Source organism: Microcebus murinus, chromosome 5 (genome assembly GCF_040939455.1).
Source record: "Microcebus murinus isolate Inina chromosome 5, M.murinus_Inina_mat1.0, whole genome shotgun sequence".
NCBI classification, from domain to species: Eukaryota; Metazoa; Chordata; class Mammalia; order Primates; family Cheirogaleidae; genus Microcebus; species Microcebus murinus.
The window spans coordinates 94,028,844-94,049,550 of NC_134108.1; the positions used below are offsets into that span (position 1 = coordinate 94,028,844).

Here is a 20,707-nt window from a genome sequence, read left to right on the forward strand (position 1 = left end):
AATAGCAGGATTTCCTTCCTTTTAAAGGCTGAATAACATTTCATTGTAAGTATCACCCCATTTGTCCCATCTGTGGACATCCAGGCTGCCTCCACGTCTTGGCTATTGGTGAATACTTGTGTAAGCATTTTGCTTCACAGAAGTCTGATAGGGAAAGGGGGAAGAGAAAGGAGTTCGCTTGAAAAAGCAGCCAGAGGATATAATGTACCTTTTGTGGCCAGAGAGAAGTCAATGAGAGCGATTAATCTTCCAAGACATTGAGAGCAGTGGGTAATGCAGAAGCTCTGGGAGGCGAGTGGGCTAGGGCTCAGGAGCTAAGTGGAGAGATGAGCCTTGGAGAAGATGCCCTGGGCCTATGACTTGCTCACTGTAAGATAAGAAGTGACTTGTTCAAAATCTTTGACATGTAGAGAGTAAGGTCATCTTCTAAGAGCAGGAGGACGTGGGGAGGCAAGGTGGAGTAGAGGATTTGAGAAGTAATGGGGAGAATGTCAACTTCAGAGTCAGGTAGGCCTGATTCATATCCTGACTCTACTCCTAGTCAATATTTTTCTTTCTTTCTTTCCTTCATTCTTTCTTTCTTCCTCCCTCCCAGATTGAAAATTATAAAGAGATAATTTATATATAATTCATCAAGGAGAGTACCTAGAGTATAGTAGGAACTCAATAACTGATAGCTGTAAATAATGATGGTAACAGTGTTAGTAATACTGCTATGATGGAAAGTGATAAGTAGAATCAGGATATGAACAATTGCTAAGCAATGTTAAAGTGCCAGCTGAGGCTGGGTTTAGTACATGTGTAATGAAATTGTCTTCATGACCATGAAGTTTTATCCAGCAGCTCTTGGCAGCCCTGGAATGTGAGGGAAGAATGTATCCAGGGTGCAACAATGGTAGGACACTACAGCTAGAAGAACAAAAGTCAAAGGGATAATAGGTGCTGGGATCCTCTCTCCTAAGGAGGAGTGAATTTTGAGGGGCTGGTAGAATAGCAGAGCATCACGGCAATCTGCATTTTGTTAAAATCCAGGAAAGGAGCAGGTCACGGAAGATAACAGAATGGAAGGGTTGAGGGATGGGCAATGAGAGCTAGAGAGGAGGCTTACAGGTTTTATCTGTCTCTACTCTTCCTTATTCATTACTTTTACTTTTGTATTTTCCAATGAGAAAAAGTGGGAAGTTAGAAATATAGAAATTGGCTTAACTTCATTCTTTGTTTCACTTTCTAGGTATGGTCTCTTTGTATACCCTAAATTTCAGCCACCTTGGGATAATGGTGCTGGGCCCACCCTGTTCCAAAACTTCACTGTTTGGGGAAGTGCAGGTGGTGCTCAGGTAAGTTTCTTTACTTTTTAAAATTAAAACTGTCTGTTGTTTTCTCATGGCAGGTTATTATGCATCTCTATTTAAAGGGAGGGGTGATCTGCTGCTGAGGGGGGAATTGCAATGTTATCACAGGTTTAAAGAGCCAGTGGCATCACAGGAGTGTGTAGAATAGCTGTTGAATGAACACATTCTAGGGTTAGGTCGTGTCCTCTTTTGTGTCTTTTTGGCAGCCATAATAGAGAATGCTTTCAGCTTTTCCCCAACAATATGATGTTGGCTGTGGGTTTGTTATAAAAGGCTTTTATAATTTTGAGGTATGTTCAATAGCTACAAAGAAAATAAGATTTCTAGAAATAGACTTAACCAAGGAGGTGAATATCTCTATAAGGAGAACTACAAAACATTGGTGAAAGAAATCGTAGATAACACAAATGGAAAAACATCCTGTGCTAATGAATTGGTAGAATCAACATTGTTAAAAAATGTCTATAGTGTCCAAAGTATCATAGAGATTTCAACCAGGAGGGATTATAGAGGCCATCCATACCTTCTTTCTCATCCTTACTTACAGTAAAAAAACTAAGGCACAGAAAGTAAAGGGACTTGTCAAAGGTCATGCAGTTGATTAGTAGCACAACCAAGGGCAGAATCTAGATTCCAAATGTTGTGCATTTGGTATTCTAATATGCTGAATAATACATGCTCTATCTTAAGAAAAAGCACTGTTCATTACTGGAACATAAAAATTCCAGCTCATCCACTAGGTGTGTGATATAAAAAAATTATAAAATAAAAAGAGATTAAAAATAATTCCAGCTCAAGGTGCCATTCTTTCGTTAGTCAATAAGCTGGATTTTCTTCTATTTTTTTTCAGAAGAAAAAAGTTTCACATGTAATCATTTGTTTTTCATTATCACAGTTACTTTGTTATAAATGAGCCTTGCATGCTCACTGTTAATAAAAACATACAAAAATTATTCAGCGTCACTATTTGATGCTGTACAGAGAAAATTATATACACTTGGTCTCTGGCACGTATCAATCTGGGGTCTAGGATGCATAGATGACGAAATATGTTTATAGAGTGTTCAGGAAATAGAATAAAAATGTATAATTAAGTCACAATAAGAAAGTCAAACATTTATTTCACATGTTTAACAAGTGGAAGACAATTATGGATGAGGAAAACCCCCAAATATATCATTAGGATAGCTAACAGGTAGAATTTCAATTTTATTTAGTTCTCATTTAATTTTATAAAATACATCATAAGCACTATGAATATAGGGGTGACAAACCCAGTGGAAACACTTGTTGAGTGCCTTATTATGCAAAGAAGTAATTCATGCCTTGAAAAGGCTTAAACTTAGTCTTTCTGCTCTTAAGTAGCCTTATTCTAGAGGAAATAACCAAAAAAAACAAATGAAAAGTTAAAAGATGCTTATTGAAACCAGTTTTTTCAAGTTCTGCAATCAAAAATACTAAGCCTATGAAAAAGAAAATAGAGCCCTGAAGATTGAGCTCTTATATGCTCAAATTTAATCAATCAAAAATTCAAATAATTAGAATATTTTTGGAACTTGATTTGTATAAGGCAGAACAAAAAGGCAAAAGTAAATAACATGATAGCACCAAATTTAAAATGTAGCTATCTTCAAAACAATCCTGAAAAAAATAAAGAGGATTTACGCTTCCCTGTTTCAAAAACCTGTTGTTACTACAAAGCAACAATAATAAAGACAGTGTGGTATAAGCACAAGGATAGACATATACATCAATGGAATAAAAGTGGGAGTCCAGAAATGAACTGATACATCTATGATAAGTGATTTTTTAAAATTAATCTATTTATTTTTATCATTTTTATTTTAAAATACTAAGAGGATGCAAATGTTTTTGTTACGTGGATCCCTTTCATAAGGCTTAAGTCAGGGCTTTTAGTGTGCACATCACTAGAGTAGTGTTCATTGTACGTGATAGACAAGTTGTTACCCTTAACTCCATCGCGCCCTCCCCATTTCTTGATTTGTAATGTTCTTTACATCTCTTTGTGCTGGTGTGTGTCCACCATTTAGCTCCCAATTATTAGAGAGTACCTGTGGTGTTTGTTTTTCCAGTCCTGAGATACTTCGCTTAGCACAAATGGTCTCCAGTTCCATGCAAGTTGCTGCAAAAGAGATTATTTCATTCCTTTTTATAGTTGAGTAGTACGCATACACACATGCACACGCACAAGCCCACATTTTCTTTATCAACTCATGAATTGATTGGCACTTGATTCCACACCTTTGTAATTGTGAGTTGTGCAGTTGATGAACATAAGAGTGCAGGTATCTTTTTCATTAGATGACTTATTTTCCAATCCCAGCAGTGGGATTGCTGGATGTAATGGTAAATCTACATTTATTTCTTTGAGAAATCTCCATACCATTTTCCATAGAGGCTACACTAACCTTCAGTCCCACCCACAATGTATAAGTGTTCCTTTTTCTCTGCATCCATGCCAACATCTATTGTTTTTTGACTTTTCTATAATGGCCATCTGACAGGGGTGACGTAATATCTCATTATGGTTTTAATTTGTATTTCCCTGATGGTTAGTGATGGGGAGCACTTTTATCATGTTTTTTGGCCATTTGTCTATATTCTTATGAAAAACTTTTGTTCATATTTTCTGCCCACTTTTTAATGGGGTTGTTTGTTTTTTTCTTGCTGATTTGTAGATTCAGGATATTAGCCCTTTATTGGCTGTTGTGAATATGTTGCAATGAATGTGGGAGTGCAGCTATCTTTTTGACATATGAATCTTATTTCCTTTAGACATATACTCACTAGTGGGATTGCTAGATCATATAGTCGTTTTTAATTTTTTGAGGAACTTCTGTACTGTCTTCCATAATGGCTGTCCCAATTTACATTCCCACCAATAGTATACAAGGGTATCCTTTTCTCTACATCCTTGTCAACAGTTGTTATTTTTCATTTTATTATAATAGTCATTCTAGTAGGTATGAAGTGATATCTCATTGTGGTTTTAATTTGCATTTCTCAATGATTAGCAATATTGAACAGAAAATTCCTATTGTGAATAAACATGAGTTTATATCTCTTTGGTGATATTGATAATGATTTTGGACATTTTTCATTTAATCATCTCAACAACCTTTGGGAGAGGTATGCCATTATTATACTCCTTTTGTATATAAAACTATCTAGGGGGATAAAATATTTGCTGAAGTCACACAACTAAGAATTGTTAGAGTCCAGCTCAAGCAATCTGATCCTTCTATTTTTATGTTAATAAGAGTTGAGAAAAATACCCTCTCTTTGCCCTGTGTCATAAATGCAAGATGATTCTTTTCAAAGAAGGAGAGAAAGATGATAGCACACTGTGAAAATTGTATTCACACCCACAAATAGGTGCACTTTGCTATAGTATGTTAGCTTCTTCCCTAGCTAATGCTAGGTGTTAGCTGTTTTTGAATATGAATATATTTGTTGATATCTGTAATTAAGTAATAACTGTTGTCAGATTATCAGTTCAGATCATACCTACCTTGTTCAAATATTAAATAAAATCTCTGTGTCTTCAAAGAACTATCACTTTATAAAAGGTTTAGATGCATATATAATGGGAAATGTGAACTATTCAATTCTTAAAAATTTGAGCACAAAGACTGACTGACAGGTAGAAGTACAATAGCATAATAAATCAAGGATACCTTGACCTTAATTAATAGGAGACTTCCAGTTAAAGATATGAATATAAACATGACCCTATTTAATGAATAAAGGATAACTGTGTTAGGCTAACTGCCAGCCCTGACCTCCACCCTTATTTTAAAGAAGGTTGAACTGAGAGCTAGGAAAAGTTAAATGTCATGCCCCAAATCACATAGTAACTATTAGAGATAGGTGAAAACTAAAAGCTCTTGTCTTCTACACCAGTGGTGTCTTAGTCTGTTTTGTGTTGCTGTAATGGAATACCACAGACTGGGTAATTTGTAATAAATAGAAATTTGTTGACTTACAGTCCAAGATTAAGGGGCCAGCATCTGGTGGAAGCCTTCTTGCTGTGACAAGAAGGAAGGAAGGATGAAAAGAGGGCAAGAAAGAGTAAGGGATAGAACTGCAGCCTCAAGCCTGTTTGTAATTGGCATTAATCCATTCATAAGGGTGGAATCCTGATGACCTAAACACCTCCCATTAGGCTCTATCTCCCAACACAGTTACACTGGAATTAAGTTTCCAACACAGGCTTTGTTGGGGACAAATTCAAATCATTGCAATTGGGATTCTTTCAACTCTATCAGTTAATTTTGTTACTACTTGAACTCTGTCTGGATACACTAACCCAAGGTGTCATAAGTATATATGCACATGACATATGTTGAGTCCACAAATAGTGAATTTGTAGTCATGCTGAATTACTTATTTCATATTTGCAATGTGCAATTTCTGACAATATGATTATACCACACTGAGAAAAATGTTAAGCACTGGAATTCTTGGATGCTGTGTTTTTCTCCATTAATTTTGTGTGACTTGGCCACTGCAAGTTTTACTTTAGAAAGTTGGAGAATTCACATTGACTTTTTTAATGCATGGGTTATCATGAGGAGAAATGGAATCTACGGAGGGGGTCTTACCAAAGAGGACTAATTAGTGCTGACCTCACAGCAACTTTGGGATGTCTCTTCTAATATTGATGGACAAAAGCTGCTTAAATATGGTATAGCATGCTTATTTATACTTAATCAATAATTAAAGAAGCTGCAGGAAGTCTGCAAGAAAAACCAAGCCCCAGACCTTTGCCATAACAGATGCTATTATTTTATAGATTTTTAGAAGTAGCAATCTTCACCTGGAAAAATTCCATGTTTATTCATGCAGAGATTTTGGAATTGACATCTTAGAAAGTGATGCAAATACTTCAGTTACTGACAGCTTATTACTTGGTCATTTTGCCCACAAGGTAAGTGCCTTCATGTAGTTGCTTTAGGCTGTTCATCAAAACAAAATTGTATGTGTGGGGCTCCCTGATGATCCAGGATATGTAATTCTAATAGCATTCTTTAGTGAGTATTATATTTAATTGGTAAAAGTTAGAAGAGGTTTTTATTTGTAACAGTGGTGATATTGATAATAAAATGCAAATATACACAGGGTTTCATTGTCATGAGTCCATATAATAGTCAAACAGTCAAATAGTCATCAGTAGCTTGCAGATTTGGGTACAATTTAGAATTATTATCCACACAAATTTAATAATAAACCTAATAATTTAGCCAAATTTTCTCTAACCTCACAAATATTATGGAATAGCATGATTCCATATTGTCTTTCTGCTCTGTAGTTTGCCAAGTTTCTACATCAACATTTTGTCATTGTTTTTACTCCATTTAGGGCGCTCCCCGAAAAGAGGTCAAATAAGGTAGTATAAATATGTGTAGTTTGTTATAGTATATTAATGCAGTTCCCTAATACTTGCCTACGTGTGGGTTTCTACATGAAAAAGTCAGGCTATAGATGGATTTTCCACCATTGCAGGGTCAGGGTATCAAAATGTAGATGAAATAAAGAATGCTTAACTATCCAGATGAGAAGTACTAGTTCTCTTTAAGGTAGCTTCATGGCTGCCATTGGTTTCTTAGACTTCAGACCTATAGTGGGTCCCCCATACTCTTGATCTTAAAAGAGCAATATGCACATTAATAATCATGTTGTCATAAAAATCATAGATTGAAGGGACTTATGGTATTCCTAAGAAAAAGGAAAGGATATTTTCTTCAGTCTGTTCCTGAATTCTTTGTCCAATTGAATTTTTTTTTTTTTTGAGACAAGGTCTCACTGTGTTGCCCAGGCTAGAGTAGAGTGGCATCATCATAGCTCACAGCAGCCTCAAACTCCTGGGGCTCAAGTGGTCTGCCGCCTCAGCCTCCCGAGTATCTGGGTCTAGAAGTGTGAGCTACCATGACCAGGTAATTTTTCAATTTTTTGTAGAGAGGAGGTCTTGCTATGTTGGTCAGGCTGCTCTTGAACTCCTGGCCTCAAGTGATACTCTTTCCTTGGCCTCCCAAAGTGTTAGAACTATAGGTGTGAGCCACTGCTACCTGCCTGTTCAGTTGAAACGTAAATGATAATTTTTGACTTTTGTATTTCCATTGGAGGTTATTTCGTAGCCACAGACAAATATAGTAAGATTTAAGAAATCATTTTCTTACTGAGCTACATTTTCTTATGTTTAATTCTCAACTTTTCTTATTTAAATCTATTTCAAACCATCCTTTTCAGGAGGTAAACACCTGGTACTTTTTCTATTTCTATAAAATGATTAGCTCCTTCAGAGATGATTCTTCTTTTCAGATTGCATACTTTTTTAAAGAGAGGATGGTACCCAGATTTGGATTCTGTGATGCTGGTACATCAAAGGTCCTTAACTTTCTCAGAAATAACCTCACAGTAGATGCTAAAAACAAAACTCCCATCAAACTGAGTAACTAACTGTCCTGGTAAATTAATGTTGCAGCATCTTAATTGATGTTAAATAGGCATCATAATTAATGGGAGAGTGACATAAATTAAGATACAAATTATGACAAAAGGGTGCTTATCATGAGATAATCAAAAATAATCCTACCCCTGGGGTGTGATTCATTAGGAATGCAATGCAGCTCAGGGCCTCTTGGTCCCTTAACAAGTAAGTGCAGGACAAGGGTCCCTGGTGGGTTATATTAAATAGTTTTGTTCTAAGAGATGTCTGGATGTTGGTTAGTCATCCACATCATAAAAACCATACAATTTAAAAGCTATTGACAGCTTTCTGGTCCAAATTTAAAAAAAAAAAAAAAGCTAAATATTATCTAAGAGATGATCTGGTTAAAATTCCTGAATTTACAGTTGAAGAAATGGAGCCTTTGGGAAGTCGAATGAGAGTTCAAGATTCATGCCTACTATTGTGGGACTAGGACCATCCTGTTATCCTCCCATTCCTGGTCAAAATACTCTTTGGATTGCACATGGAAAATGTCTTTGGCAAGGAACATTTTCTAGTGCCTAAACCAATAGTTCCTGAAGTGTTTTCCATGAAAGGATAGCCCCCAGAGACTGGGAAAAGGAGATTCTTTGGTTAATTACATTCATGCTATGTTGTTTACCACACCCTCTATTCCCCAAAATCTCAAACAAGTCTAGAGATGTAGGATACAACATGAACATTAGAGTTAATAAAATCGTATATTGTATTAGGGATTTTTGTTAAATAAATATATTTTAGCTGCTCTTGTTGCACAAAAAAGTAATTGTGTGGGATGGCAATGTTAATTTGCTTCATTATAGGATCCATTTTAGTAACTATATGTATCCCATAACATGTCGTAAACCTCAAACATACAGATTCAAATTCATTAAAAAAAGAAAAGAAAACACATTAAAGCATATTAAAGGCTCTGAGAAATTCTAGGATTAAAACAAACAAGAAAAATATCCATTACCTTTAATTAGCACAATATTTCTCAGATTTATTTAGGAACCAGTTTGTTGCCATGTGTGTTATTAAAAGGGAAAATAAAGGAAGATGCCTGGCCTCTCTGTGGTTGTGGAACTCTGATTTTAGCCTCTATCTTTTGTGCCTGCCATTCATTTAGGAATTAAGATTTTCAGAGAATTCAGCCCATTCATTTGTAGACCTTCCATCCACTTATAATTGGTAGCATAGAATTACAGTGAGTCATATCCTAAAACAAGCATTAGTTTCTGGAAGAAATTTTTATCATTAGAAGGTTTTGTTTTCCTTTAAGCATGCTTGTATGTATGTTGGTACTCTCACACCCAAAATGACCTTTATGTCTAGATGGCTAGAAAAATTTTCAGTGGGGATGGCTTTCATATGTAAGAAAAAGATGTCCACTACAACATCATGATATATCCTACTTTGTTTGGGCAGTTTGTTTATACCTCTTGTTCCAGCATTCTATGCACTTAGCATTCCCTTCTCATTCAAAATGTCCTGATTTGGATTTAAATTATAGTCACCCTACTTTTTGAAGTATGCGACATGGCTGTCTTTTTGTCATTATTGTAATTAATTTGGGCAGATGATGCTATGTTAAAAAATATCTTATTCAGACAGATGCTGATGGAGTTGCTTGATTTTTTCCTCCAGTTTCTCTAGGGGTTATTTCCCATTCTCACTTGTGGATTTTTCTTCCTCATTTAAACCTTTCATCTTTTTGTCTCTCTAAATTCTGTTGTAGGGCCCCTTTCCTTCTCAATGTACTTGCTCTCCCTGGGAGAAATCTCATTTTCTCTAGTGGTTTCAATTACCATCCACATGCCGAGGTCTCCCATACATTTGCATTTATTTCTACCATCTTATTTTGTACTTTCAGTTTGCAATCGGTTTGATTTTTTTTTTTCTAATTTCCTAACTTGATTTGTCTTGCATTGCATAGTATCTTTTTATGTGTACTCATTTGGAAATTATTCATTCTGTTATGATTATTTTGTTATTGGTCTTAAATTTTTAATGTGCTTGCCTGTCTTAACAAAGTCTAAATTACATCAACCCTGTTAAACTTTACCTGAGCAATTTTAAGAACACTAAACTTCTTTAATTTCTTTCTTTACTCTCTCATCTTCTATGTTACTTTTCTCTAGTATTTGTTCCACTTTTTAAAGTAAATATTTCTTGGAAATATAATATTTATGGAGAAAAGTACACAAATCACAAGGGGAAGAGCTCAATGAGTTTTTATAAAGAAAACAAATTGTGTATATACCCCAGATCAAGAAATAGAACATTATCAATTTCTCTAAAGCCCCTTCATGCCTCTCCATTCAACCCACTCAGCACTCCCTAGCCAAAGGGGAAGCAGTATTCAAACGTCCATTGGCATAGATGAGTTTCTCTTGTTTTTGAACTTTATACGAGTGGAATCATAGAACATGTCTCTCTGTTGTATCTGGCTTCTTTGGCACAATGTTATGTCTATGAGATACATGCATGTTTTTGTGTGTCACAATAATTTATTCTTCCAGTCATTGTGGAGTGTTTCATTTTATGTCTGTACTATAATTTTTTTAAGTTATGTTGTTATCGATAGACGATTGTTTAAAGGTTTTGGTTATTACAAAAATGATATCATGAATGTTCTTCTATATGTCTCTTGGTCTTCATGTGCATGCATTTCTATTGAATATATACCAATCTGTAAAATTGCTAGGTAATAGAATAGTTTTAGTGGGTAATGCCAAACAACAATAATCAGAGTGATTATACCTGCGCCAGCAACATATGAGAATGGTTTCAAAGCTACATCTTGGAATCTGTCTTGACCAAAATTCTAATTGCCTTCACGTCTCTCTACTATTGGAACTCTTGTTCCTGATTTCCACATATTCTTCCTTTCTGGCTTAATTCCTCATTTTGTTAGCTCGTAGCTTAAAGTAACTTTCTGGAAAAAAGGCAAACTATGGAAGGTAAAGGTTTTGAGCTACATATGGAGACCTCCTTATTGGTAGGTTGTAAGTTATAGGGTACCAGGTTAGAGTTAATTTTGCTTTGAAATATTGAAAGCAATATTACATTGTCATCTAGCTTCTTCTAATCTTGAGATTGAGTAGTTTTAAGATACTCTGATTCTAGGTCTTTTGTAGGTAATCTTTTATTTTTTCCTCTTTGAAAACTTTTAGGGTCTTGTTCTTTTCCTTGGTGTTTTGCAATTTCAATATGATGTACCTTGGTGTGGCTCTTTTTCTAACCACTGTGTTAGGTATTGGGCAGAACTTCGTCTGAAAAATATCCTTCCCTTCTGGGAGGTTTTCTTAAATTATTTCTTTGATAATTCTCTCCCCTATATTTTCTTCTTTTTCTTAAAACTATTATTATTTGGATATTGGACCTCCTGAATTTCTTTTCTGATCTTAATTTTCTCTCTGATTTTCTGTTTGTTTGTTATTTTGTTCTACTGCCTGGAATATTTTCTCAATTTAGCTGTTGAATGTCTTATTTCTACTCTCCCATTTTTGTTCTTCTTTCTTTTCTGAAAATCCCTTTTTAGGCTCCCATTTGTTTCATGGATATAATATGCTTATTCCTCTGAGGTTATTAATGATAGTGTTTAAGTATTCTTCTAATTTCTATACTAGCTTTGTCTCTACTGGGTTTCTTTTCTGCTGCTTGTTTATTTTTATCTCTGTTTTTCATGTTGGAGGCTCTTGAAAAAATTCTGGTGATCCTCAAATGTACAACTACTTTTTAGCAATGGAACAGTGAAGCAATAACAACTTGATTGGATTGAGTTCATTGAAGAGATTTTGTGGAAAATCTTAGAAGCAGTTCTTGTTTTTCTTTTTAGACTTTCTGTTAAAGTTTTGTTAACATATATATTAAAATACAACAGAACTGATGTTTTTTAATGTACAGTTCCACGGATTTAACACCTGTGTAAATTTCTGTCACCACCAGCACCACAATCAAGACACAGAACTGTGGCATCAGTGCTGACTCCACATGGGTCTGTCACTACTCACCCCTGTCAATCACTCATCTATTCTCTGTCACTGTAGACTTGCCTTTTCAACAATCCTATAAATGGAATTCTATAGTGTACAACCTTTTGAAAATATCTTCCTGTACTCCCAAATGCCTTTGGAATTCATCCAACTGGTTGCATGTACCGATGTTTTATTCCTCATTGTTGCAGAGTAGTCTTCTACTATGCGGATGTAACACAGTTTGTTTATCCACTTATTTGTTGAAGGACATTTGAGTTGTTTCCAAATTTGGTGAACTGGAACTGTTAGAATCATTTGTGTGAGGTTTTTGTATAAATGTAGATTTTCATTTCTCTAACCTAGGAGGTATCAATATTGCTAGGTCATATGATAACGTTATAGTTAACTTTATAAGAAACCACCAAACTATTTTCCAGAGTGGCTGTCCCGTTTTGCATTCCACCAGCAATAAGTGAAAATTTTAGTTGTTTTTTATCCTCATCAGCACTTGTTATTGTCACTATTTTTTATTTAATCATTCTAATAGGTGTTGAATGTATCTTAGTGTGACCATAATTTGTGTTTCCCTGATGAATAACATTGATGAACATTTTTTCATGTGCTTAATTGCTATATGTATATTCTCTTTGGTGAAGTGCCTTTTCAAGTTTTTATTTTTTATTTTTCTGATTTTTTAAATTGAGTTGTCTATTTTCTTTCTGTTGAGATTTGAGACTCCCTTCTATATTCTGGTTATAGATCCTTTGTCATATATGTGGTTGGCAAATATTTTCTACCAGTCTGTAGCTTGTCTTTTTACCTTCTTATTTTTATTCGTGTATTATAAACTCTATTTATACATCATCAGGTCTCTTATTTTGTGTTCCTTTTTTTTTTCCTTCTAAAATCACAGAGAGGCCCGTGTATGTCAGCTGGGATTAAAACTCCCAAAAGATGGGAACTGATGGTATCTAACACAACCTTTGTTAATTTTGATCTCATCAACTGTGTGGCCATCAGAACCTGTTCGGGCTGTTCCCAAGGACAAGGTAAGTTATTTGAATAGACAGGACAGATGATAAATAAGACCAATATTCAAGTGAAAATGATAAACAGTGGTGAAGGCTTTGTGAATCATTATTTCCTTCAGTTATGAGATTGCATCAATAGAAAGTGTTGCTTAAATCTCCTAAAAGAAATCCTAGAGATGCTCACAGTGTATTTCCTGCAGCTCCCCATTCTCTTCCTGTGGTGCCCATTCTGTAATTATAGTGCCATGTCTCTGCTGGACTCTGAGCTTCCTAAAGGCAGGGATCACGTCTCTCTTGCTCAGTTTTCTTATTAGTACCTAGCAGAGAGCTGGGTGCCTAGTAGGTAGTTCACTGATTAAATGAATGAATGGAATTGAATGGAAGGACACATGGATATAAAATACCATGCATACAACCTTTTCTAAAAGAGCCAAAGTTCAGGTACTTAATATTTTCAACAGCCCATGGCTTGATGTCCACGCAAAAGGAACCACAGTTATTCTTGCTTACTTGTTAACCACATCTCAGAGGTGGTAAGAAATACCTTGGAGGACTCATGGGCCAAGGTGCAAAGAGGTAGAGAGCAATCTGGTTGATTTGATCATTGTAAACAGCCAAACCAAGTGATTCAAGTAAATATGCTCTTGTGGTTTGAATCACCAATTTAGATAATTGTTTGTTTTTTTAATTAAATGAATAATCAGCAAGCCTCCACTTTACCTTTTTTTTTTTTTTTTCCTGTGCAGGCAGAGCAAAAGATTGCTTTTATTTGGGTGGCATCTGAGTTTAAGATTGCAGATATAGGAATAATAAATACCTCATGGCAAGGACTTCCAATCTCAATTCCTCAATTCTTTAATAGCTTCTCTGTTTCATATCATTCATAAGACACTGAAAAAAAATCACATTACTCCTTGTGAGCTCTAAGCTAAAGATCTCACTGGATGATCTTAGCTAAACTGTCTTTTCATTTGCTTAAAAACTATCTATTCCAGCCTCGGCTTAAGGAACTGGGGAGTATAAAAACGAAAAACACATAGTTCCTGTCCTCCAGAAACTCTTGATCTAGGCACGAAAATGAATATCTAAGCCCATTATTGTAATAGATGAGTGCAGCACTAGAGGATTGAACAGGGCCAGTGAAGGGAACAAGGAAGGGCATCAGGTAAGATTTCATAGAAGGGATTCTTGAGTAGGGTTTTGAAAGGTGAATAGAAGTTTGCAAGAGGGAATAGGCAGGGAAAAGTTTCTAGGTATTAGGAAAAGCATATGAAAAAAAAGAAAAGAAAGAAAAGTAGAGATTCCAAAAAGCAAGTTGTGCTTGGGAAATCACAGAGAAGTCAAATATGACCAAAATGTAGAGCTGCAGTGATGTTAGATGAACCTCACCTCAGAGGTTGCAAGAGGTGGAATTATGGAGTCTTTCATGCACAAATTAATTCACTGCATGGATTCATTTTACTGGGGTACAGAATGAAAACATTAGAGCCTCTGTTTCTATCTTATTCTCTTTTATTTTCCTCTTTTGTGTTATTTTGTAATGTTCGTACTACCATAGTATGGTAGCTTATGTACTGAGAGATGTATACTCAGTTTTCTTCCTTTAATGATACAGGTGTGTGAGTTCGAAGATCACTGCTGTAGTTTGTTCCCAGGCAATTGGACTGGCAGTACCCATGAATCACGTGGCAGGGGTGTTAGGGAAAGACTGCCAAGAAGTATAGCCTTAGAGCTAATACTTAGAAAATGTGTTACTAATACTATTTGCTCAAGTGATTAATTGAATGTTGCCTTTGAAGGTAAAATGTTTAAGGTATAAACCTCATAGTAAGAGATATTGTTGGTCAGGTAGACTCACCATAGAGCAATGGAAGCTGAAAGATTGAGATCACAGCACCTTTAGTGTTTAGTAGTTGATAAATGAATGTTTTCTGTTTCTGTTTCCTAGCAGACCAGAGTTTCTCACCGTTGGCACTATTGGCATTTGGGGCCAGATAATCTTTTTGTTGTGGGGATTGTTTTACGCATTGGAGATTGTTTAGCAGCATCTCTGGTCTCCACCCACGAGCTGCCAGTAGCACTGCCAACCCCCTAGTGTGATAGCCAAAAAAGATTCCAAAGAGTGCCAAATGTCCCTTGAGGGTGAAGCTGCCCCAGTAGAAAAATCTGCCCTAGATAACAGGCTGTGTGAAGAAGACAGGGCCAATGCTGCCCTTGTTTCCCTCGGTGTCCCTAGCACGCATGTAAGCACTCATGACATTTTTTTACTGAATAAATGAGCGAATTGTAGAACTGTATATATACTATTTAAATTACTGAAAGCACTCTGGTGAATTTAGTTGCCATTTGTGATGATAGTCTTTTGTGCCATCATGTAAGTCTTTCTGTGTTCCATTTTATAGGTGGATTTACTGTGAAGACCAACCAGTTGAAGTTTACAAACTCTCCAAACTTAGTAGCATTTCCATTTCCTCATGCCGCAATTGTGGAAGACTTGGATGGGTCCCTGTCTGGGAAAAATAGAAGTCACATTGTTGCTTCTATGGAAACCCTTTCTACTTCTTGTTTGGTCAATGCGAACTTCAGTCGGATTGTCCCTGGCAGTGTCTGTGGGGGAGGTGTTCTCTTTCATCGTATGTCTATCGGTTTGTAAGTAGAATTAACTCTACTTTTTTAGCTTGCCAATGAGCATGTGTATATCATTCAGGCTGTTGAGGCTTGTAGAAGGGAAATTGTCTTCTAGATAATTTGAAGTATGTAGTTCTACAAAAGTGAAAGGGAAATAATTTTGACAGCTGTCAAATCATGAATTTATGGTGGTTTCAGGCTGATTCAAATGGCAGCTAACTTTCAGTATCATTGGACCATAGCTCATAGCTTCTGACCTCTCATTGACATTTTGAGCTAATAGCTTCTTAAAAAGACTTGCGACCAATAGAGAATTGGAAATATATTTAAATTAAAAGTATTATTAAAAAATTATAATAATGTCCATTCTCATTTTTATACCTGTACTCTCTGCAAGCTCTTTAAATGTGTTCGATATGCTCCAGGGAAGCAGTTGCTGATGCCTCCTATTACTTGCAAAGTTGCTTCACTCCAGTTCATTTTCCTTGTTAATTTCATGAACTATTGGATTTGTACAATACATTTCCTATTAATATTGAAGCAAGGACTCCTTGGTTATGCTACTCGAACTACTATTAAGTCAGCAGCTGGGCTGTTTATAATGCGTAATAGGATTGCTTCTGCCCTCTTTAATTTCCAGGTAATGATTGCTGAGTGTCTAGGGTTCTGTCTTTTACTTATTTTAAATGTATTGTATATATTTAGCTACACTTCCTTCCTTCCATTGTTTTAAGTGTCCCAACTCTATGAATATTAAGTCAAGTCATTCAATCAGATCACGCTGCCATCTTACTTGAACAGGTAAACTCTGGAGAGTGAGCGTCATTGTGGTCAGGACTAACTCTGCATTTTGAATGCACATGGGAACAGTATCTTGAAATTCTGTTTTGGAAGCCTTAGCAATACACTGCTAGCATTGAATAGTCTGAAAATTTTCCACCTTTGTTTTCCAGACTGTTCATATTTATTCTATCTAATGTTAAGGGGCTCATTTCCAATGAGTGAAATAACAAAATGGAGGGCTATATTTTCATTTCTAATCATTTTTATTGTGCAGAGCATGACTTTTTCTTCATTCTCAGGGATGCAGCTTGATTTTTATTGTTATTTTAGCGTTTCTGCCAAAGATGTTTTCAATGAGTGTTTTGAGGTTTATAAAAGCTAGTGATTTATTTCCTATATGCATTTTTTCAAATGAGGAAAATAAAATAGATTTGTGTAGTTAGAATGAACATTACATGCACGTACAATATTTATTTCTATGCATTCTCAGAACTCTTTTTATATACCTTACTTTGAGATCTATTGGTGGGCTCTGTCTTGGAGAGGCACTGGTCTGTGTGGTATTGGAAGGTTCTGCAGAGCCTCAACCTTGTCTGAAAATTTGCTCTTTGAGGTCTTCAGAACTGCATACTTAGGAGCTTGCTTTGGTAGCGAGCCATGATCCCACCACTCTGGGACTGACAAGGTCAAGATGAAGATAATCCCGATGCCATATTCTAACAAGATCCAAAAGTGTCCTAGTATGGTAAAAAACTCATTCTGGGTTTTCAGGAATATGTTTGTTTTTGAAATGGAAAATCCCATGTCCAGGAAACTTCTTCAGTCAACTAGGATGACTGGTCACCCTATCTCTTAGATACTATTTAAAATTTTCAGGTTGACCTACAGGCCGATGGACAAATATCCAATTGCCCCACATTAGCCATTGGGAAGTCTCAGCGTGCTTCCATTTACAAGTCTCTTGGCCCTAAGTTCTTACGTCTAGGATAGCAGTTGGATTCGATTATCTCTAAGGCCTTTCTGCTCAAAGTGTGGTCCAGGGACTGGCAGCATCAGCATCACCAGCGAACTTCTTAGAAATGCTGAATCTCACACCAGCCCCCAGACACGCTGAATCTGAAGGTCCAGGTGATTCCTATTAAACTTTGGGAAGCACTGCTCTAAGGTCCTTCTCATTTTTTTTTCTTCTTATAATTCTATCCCTAGCTATTTGTGCTCAGTGGCTTGATCTTTGTCCCAGAGCATTATAACCTCATTAGGAACATGTCAGAGCTAATGAGCAATTTGGATTCAGCGTAGATACAAACTTTGCTGCATTTCATGGAGAAAGGATTAATTTGTTGTGCTATCTGCCCTGGGGCAAGCACCCTAAGAGTTGATTTACAAAGCTCTCACAGTCGTGATCTTTTGGGGTCGCATGTTGACGGAGATATGATATGGCATAGGCACCCTGCCGTCTTCGTCTTCACTTTCAACCCTTACCCGCCTCCCTCAGCAAGAGGTCCTGGGAGGGCCGGGAGTGAGGCTTTACATAGCTGCATGAACAAGGCACCCCCTACCCCCTTTGCTGAAAACCAAGCTCTTGGAGTGTGATTTCTTCCTTGGTAGGCCCCCTCTCTGGTCCATTTTCACCATAACTTCTTCGTTTGACACCGGCGATCTTCAATATATTCTTGTCACCTACTGCCTTAAGCCCCACGGTGTTCACATTAGTGGCACTTTGCGTTTTATAGGCTCCTGTGACTCAAAGCTAGCAGAGGCATATAAGTATTTGAAGTTGGCCACATTATTTAATATTTTTGGGTGAAGAAAAACCCTGCCACCCTCTACAAGGCAGATTCTAGTTTGTGATTTGTTAAAACGATCACACGCTTGATCTGCATGAGTGCTGCTTACGTTGCTCTCTCTCTCACACTTCTGCAGACATGCTTTCTGCAGGAGCTGCAGGTGTTCTTCTGGGTAGGGTTCCTTTCCCAGCTTCTGTTTCCACCCGCCGCCCTCTGTAGACCCCTGTCTTCCTGATGAGGCTGTGAGCTTTGCCAATATAAGTCAGGATCTTGTTTCAGAAATAATATGGCAGCCACTGCTTTTCTCCAGGGTCCCATAATAATGACACACCTCACATAGCTCTTGGATTTATTGATCCCCAAATTTAGATAAATGATTATCCTGTATAGAGATAATTACATGGACGGGGTATAATATTATCAGTATATTTCCTTTGTCACCTCTTCTTTCTGTCTCTTAAGCACTGGTGTTCCTTAGGGTTCTGTAATAAGCTTTCCTTTCCTTTCAAGCCATATAGTCTTCCCAGCTGACCTGGGTTATTTCCACAACCTCAGTTAACTGTCACTAATGATTCCAAATTTTGTTCCTCCTGTCTACACTGCTCTACTGCACTCTAGACCCATTTAACTGACTGCCCTTAGAATCTACACTGTCGAGTATTGTAGCCACTGGAAACATATGGTGACTGAACACTTGAAGTATGGCCAGTCTGAATTGAGATGTGCTAGAAGAGTGAATTAATGAAATACACATTATATTCCTAAGACTTAGTATGAAAAAAGAATGTAAAATATCATAATAATTTGTGTTGATTATGGTGAAATGATAATATTTTGAATATTGGGCTAAATATATTATTAAAATTTATTCCACCTGTTTCTTTTTACTTTTTAAATATAGCTACTATAAAATTTAAGACAAGGTCTGTGGCTTGCATTTGTGGATTGCATTATATTTCTACCAAGAAGCGACACTTCCAATAAAAATTTCCGCTACTGTATTTAATAGCCATCTCAAACTCTGCTTGCCAAAATGGAATTTATGATCTATTTCTATAGACCTGTTTCTTTCTGAGGTGTTCAGAATCCCACTGAGACAAAGGCTTGTCTAAACCTTGACTCATCTTTTTACCTATTTCCCCCATTAATCACCTACCAGGTCCATTTTATCTCCTTAAAAAGATCCCTCTTGAGTCCTCCTGCTTCTCTCCTTCCCCATGTACCACCTCTGGTCTAGGCAGCCATTACGTCTTACCTGTAGAACCACAGTAGCTTCTTAGCCTGCCACCTCTCTGTGCTTCAATCTTTGGAGTTTGTAAATGCAGATCTGGTCTTGCCATGGATTCCCTTGCTTGAAACGTTTAAAGGCTTTCCAGTGTTCATCAAGGAAAGTCCAACCTTCTTAATATCTCATAGACTTCTCATGACCTGCCCCCTGCTTATGGCTCCAGGACCATCTCTCAGCAGCACCCTGCCCTACCATCCCTGCACGATATCCCTCAGCCACATCCAACTTCTTCATGCTTTTCGATTCATAAGATTCAGCTTCCACGAACTCAGCACGGAGGCCATTTTTCTGGTAAGCTTCCCTGAGCTTGCTGTGCAGGTTTTGGTATCCCTGCTGTGTGTGAGCTCTCTATACTTCTCCAATCAATACTCATAGCTCCTGCATAGCTTCATAAATTGTCCATCTCTCCTCAGAGATATGAAGTGGGGTGAGAATAGGATTTTTGTTTGTATGATAATGCCCCAAACCATGTCGAACATTTAGCAACTCAATAAAATCAGTGTCAAGTAAATAAATATAAATTAAAAATTGTGGACTTCCCCCAATCTTTTTCTATTGTCATTATTGTACGTTTCTTCTCTTCATGAGGAGTCCATGGCATTCAGCTTTCCTTCATAAGGCCCCAAATTAAAATGCTACCCTTAGGTTTTTATTTCTAAAATTCTAGAAACATCTAATATTTGAAAATGTCCTTTCTTAATGTCCATTGCTTTCTTGGAGCTATCAGTTGACCAGAGCATTAATTTAAACTGCTGATTCCTTCTGTAATCCACCTCTACCTACTTCCACTCAATCAGCAGTTTGCCTACACTTGCAGTTGTTTTCTTGCCCTTGTTATATAGATACACAGAGATGTGATAGGGCAAAATGAGACCTCGACCTTCACAACTACTGTCTGGGAATTTTCTTTTCTTTTCTTTCTTTTCTTATTTTGGTCTAGAGCACTCTATAACTTCTTCAATTGTCATAGACTCATTCAGATATCAACAAATCAAACCCTGATTCTGTTTTCCAGTTACTGACTGTATTGAGAATAAGGGAAATTAGAAGAGCTTGCGAGATGTTGTGGGTTGGCCAACTAGTCCTTCTGAGTTTCTATAAGATGCACATAAAATACAATCAGGCATATGCATATGTTTGAAATAATTTTTCAAAGACTGAAAAATAGAGAAGTAATTTAGGAATCATTTGTGAGTACAAGCTATTGCTTCCCTACTTCCTAGGTAAATTCCTTTGGACAAGTTATTTCACCTCTTTTTGCTTTAGTTCTCATATCAGTAAAATGGACATAATGGTATTTATCTCCCAGGGTCATTGCTTGCTTGGCATGTAGTAGGCGCTCAATAAATGCTACCTTTACAAAGT

The 20,707-nt window shown here is 36.7% G+C and overlaps 1 protein-coding gene across 1 annotated transcript in view; it reads left to right on the forward strand.

The window, feature by feature from the left end:
• The window catches only part of PKHD1 (PKHD1 ciliary IPT domain containing fibrocystin/polyductin), a 424,797-nt gene that overhangs the window by 191,642 nt on the left and 212,448 nt on the right, over positions 1-20,707 (forward strand). The window contains exons 45-48 of the mRNA XM_076003302.1: positions 1,232-1,337; positions 6,169-6,303; positions 12,739-12,874; positions 15,259-15,505. Coding sequence (XP_075859417.1) covers positions 1,232-1,337; positions 6,169-6,303; positions 12,739-12,874; positions 15,259-15,505 — 624 coding nt within the window. The remainder of the gene's footprint in view (positions 1-1,231; positions 1,338-6,168; positions 6,304-12,738; positions 12,875-15,258; positions 15,506-20,707) is intronic.